This window comes from Drosophila miranda (assembly GCF_003369915.1).
Source record: "Drosophila miranda strain MSH22 chromosome Y unlocalized genomic scaffold, D.miranda_PacBio2.1 Contig_Y1_pilon, whole genome shotgun sequence".
NCBI classification, from domain to species: domain Eukaryota; kingdom Metazoa; phylum Arthropoda; class Insecta; order Diptera; family Drosophilidae; genus Drosophila; species Drosophila miranda.
The window spans coordinates 3,346,134-3,350,198 of NW_022881603.1; the positions used below are offsets into that span (position 1 = coordinate 3,346,134).

General features: G+C 45.7%; 1 protein-coding gene across 1 annotated transcript; it reads right to left on the reverse strand.

Annotated features, from left to right (window-relative positions):
* Positions 1–352: 352 nt before the first annotated feature.
* LOC117191748 lies at positions 353–1,224 on the reverse strand. The gene is made up of 2 exons (XM_033396529.1): positions 1,154–1,224; positions 353–1,104 (listed from the first exon to the last, which is right to left on the reverse strand). Exons 1-2 carry the CDS (start codon positions 1,204–1,206, stop codon positions 537–539), a joined length of 621 nt encoding a protein of 206 aa, XP_033252420.1. The 5' UTR covers positions 1,207–1,224; the 3' UTR covers positions 353–536.
* Positions 1,225–4,065: the final 2,841 nt, after the last annotated feature.

Below are 4,065 nucleotides of genomic sequence, written 5' to 3' on the forward strand. Positions count from 1 at the left end.
CAAAGGACGAAAATCTGTTGCATCCACAATATTGCACATTCGAGAAAACTAAAAACGCAAAATCATAGATAATGACCATATCTATTAGATTGCTGAATCTTGATCAGATCGGATCATTTTTACCAAAGGAACAAATCAATTTGCACTGGCTACGCAGCGCCCGACGTCACGCTCAGACTGATTTTCTGTCTCTCTCGCACGCACTCTTTGTCGTGTCGTTTAATATTAGCGGCGTCTGCCGGAGGAGAGCCATACTGACTAAGTATCGGGTATAAATGTAGAGTTGCGGTCTCCGCAGCAACTCACAACGTTCCCCTCGTTTTTTCTTACAACAAGCGCACTACAGGCATGGAGCATGAAGCATGCAGTATGGCCAGAAACTAGGCCAATTCCTGCAGGCAGCAGTGGAGTCAATCAATTAAAGCAATTACTTAATTAGATTTCCACATATTTGAATGCTGGCCCGGAACAATGGCGGCCATAATGTATCGGTTATGGGTTGGAGGGGCTATCGTTGATCAGTTATCTGCTCTGTGCTATCGGTTATCTTCAGCTCCAATCAAATTATATGTACGCCACGATGGAAAAATGATGTGCATTTTCTTCTTTTTTCCTACCTGTATCAGCTTTCTGCCGTTTTCCACGTAGCTGGGATCACTGGAGTGCTGCTGGTGCGGCTGCTGTTGTCGTTGGTGGCGATGGTTCTGCAGCTGGTGGTGCTTGTGTCGATGCTGCTGCAGATCAGCCGGAGCAATGACTTCCTCTTGGTTGTCCTCACCATTAGCCCCACCGAAATCATCATCATCCTCGTCGTCATCCTCGTCGTCATCCACCTCAACCTGATTTCCATGGCGATGGGTCCTTTGCCAACTTCTGCGTGGATAATGAAGTTGATGAATCGAGCTGGCTGCCTGTTCGACAGAAATCGCTGCGGTTGGCGCAAACGGAGCGAACAAGCCACCCCTAATCTCTTCGAGTGGAGGTGGGACCGGCAACGCCCCTGGCTGCTGGTGGTGCGATTGATGGGGCAGCTGCAACTGGGCGGGCGCTGAGGAGGCGGGTCCCACGAAGCGGGTGGTGCGGTACATGGGGCGGGAGGAGAGGCTTCGATGCATATAAGTACAGTAGTCACTCTCTCGATGTATAAACTTACTTGTATCCGTATTTTGGGGATTCGGTTTCGGGGCGTCTTCTGGTGGACATCATTGAGTTAACCCGATCTCCGCGGGCGCAGCCATCATGTAGGTCCACATTGTTGAGCTGTCAAGGGATGGAATGCGACTACGCAGGGCACGAACACATTCGCATTATGAAGACCAAGGTCGAAGTCTGCACGGGAATGTAGTTTGTAGAAAAGCGGAAAGCATACATAATATAAGGATGAAAAGTTTTGTATTCAACTTCAATTCAACTTCAGCTTTAAGTTGAAGTTAAAGTTGTTGGTGGCTGAAGTGGCTAAACGCCCGCTTGACAGCAATTCTGGTTTGGCACCCGCCTGCCAGCTGCACCGCAGAGGAGGACTCGAGGCAGTCATAAAGACTCCTTGCCGCAGGGTCATAAAACAGTTTGAGAGACGTAAGCATAAACGGCAGCCGCTTAGTGATGAGAGTGAAGGAAAGAAGGGAGGGATGTTATAGGGCAGTACTGCTGCAGCAGTAACTAAGCAATTAAATATAAAACTGTTGGCTTTTTTATACCCGATACTCAAAATGAGTATTGGGGTATATTAGATTTGTGGTAAAAGTGGATGTGTGTAACGTCCAGAAGGAATCGTTTCCGACCCCATAAAGTATATATATTCTTGATCAGCATCAATAGCCGAGTCGATTGAGAGTTGTCTGTCTGTCCGTCCGTCCGTCTGTCCGTCTGTCCGTCCCCTTCAGCGCCTAGTGCTCAAAGACTATAAGAGCTAGAGCAACGATAATTTGGATCCAGACTTCTGTGATATGTCACTGCTACAAAAATATTTCAAAACTTCGCCCCGCCCACTTCCGCCCCCACAAAGAACGAAAATCTGCGGCATCCACAATTTTAAAGATATGAGAAAACCAAAAACGTAGAATTGTAGAAAATGACCATATCTTTAAGACTGCGGAATCTGAATTGGATCGTATTTTTATTATAGCCAGCATCAAGAAAACAATTTCATTTTTTCTCGCCCTGTCTCTCTCTAACACACGTAGCATAGGCGGCTTTGCTTAGAGTAAAACATTAGCGCCTAGATCTCAGAGACTACAAAAGCTAGAGCAACCACATTTGGTATCCACAGTCCTAATATATCGGACCGAGACGAGTTTGTTTCAAAATTTCGCCACACCCCCTTCCGCCCCTGCAAAGGACGAAAATCTGGGGATATTCAAAAATCTCAGAGACTATTAAGGCTAGAGTAACCAAATTTGGTATCCGCACTCCTGTTAGATCTCACTATAAAACGTGTATCTCAAAATTTCGCCCCACCCCTTCCGCCCACACAAAGGACTAAAATCTGTTGCATCCACAATATTGCACATTCGAGAAAACTAAAAACGCAGAATCATAGATAATGACCATATCTATCAGATTGCTGAATCTGGATCAGATCAGATCATTTTTATAGCCAAAAGGAACAAATCAATTTGCAGTGGCTACGCAGCGCCCGACGTCACGCTCAGACTGATTTTCTGTCTCTCTCGCACGCACTCTTTGTCGTGTCGTTTAATATTAGCGGCGTCTGCCGGAGGAGAGCCATACTGACTTAGTATCGGGTATAACCGTAGAGTTGCGGTGTCCGCAGCAACTCACAACGTTCCCCCTCGTTATACCCGATACTCAAAATGAGTATTGGGGTATATTAGATTTGTGGTAAAAGTGGATGTGTGTAACGTCCAAAAGGAATCGTTTCCGACCCCATAAAGTATATATATTCTTGATCAGCATCAATAGCCGAGTCGATTGAGCCATGTCTGTCTGTCCGTCTGTCGTCCGTCCGTATGTCCGTCTGTCCGTCCCCTTTCAGCGCCTAGTGCTCAAAGACTATAAGAGCGAGAGCAACGATGTTTTGGATTCCAGACTTCTGTGATATGTCACTGCTACAAGAATATTTCAAAACTTTGCCCCGCCCACTTCCGCCCCCCACAACAGCGAAAAATCTGTGGCATCCACAATTTTCAACGATACGAGAAAACCAAAAACGCAGAATCGTAGAGGATGACTATATGTTCTATAAGTGTGAAGTCTCAACCAGATCGTATAATTGTTATAGCCAGAATCAAGAAAACAATTTCATTCTTTCTCGCTCTGTCTCTCCTCTAACACACAGTTTCAAATATGGTCGGCTTTGCCAATTGCAAATATGAGTTCAAGGATCTCAGAACCTATAAGAGCCAGATCAACCAAATTTGGTATCCACACTCCTGTGATATCGACCTTGACCGTTTCGTGTCCCAAATTTTCGCCACACCCCCCCTTTTCCGCCCCCGCAAAGGACGAAAATGGGGCATCCACAAATCTCAGAGACTATTAAGGCTAGAGTAACCAAATTTGGTATCCGCACTTCTGTTAGATCTCACTATAAAACGTATATCTCAGAATTTTCGCCCCACCCCTTCCGCCACCACAAAGACGTAAATCTGTTGCATCCACATTTGCAGATTCGAAAAGCTAAAAACGCAGAATCATAGATAATGACCATATCTATCAGACTGCTGAATCTGGATCAGATCGGATCATTTTTAGACCAAAGGAACAATCAATTTGCACTGGCTACGCAGCGCCCGACGTCACGCTCAGACTGATTTTCTGTCTCTCTCGCACGCACTCTTTGTCGTGTCGTTTAATATTAGCTGGCGTCTTGCCGGAGAGAGCCATACTGACTTAGTATCGGGTATAACCGTAGAGTTGTCGGTGTCCGCAGCAACTCAAACGTTCCCCCTCGTTATATACCCGATACTCAAAATGAGTATTGGGTATATTAGATTTGTGGTAAAAGTGGATTGTGAACGTCCAAAAGGAATCGTTTCCGACCCCATAAGTATATATATTCTTGATCAGCATCAATAGCCGAGTCGATTGAGCCATGTCTGTCTG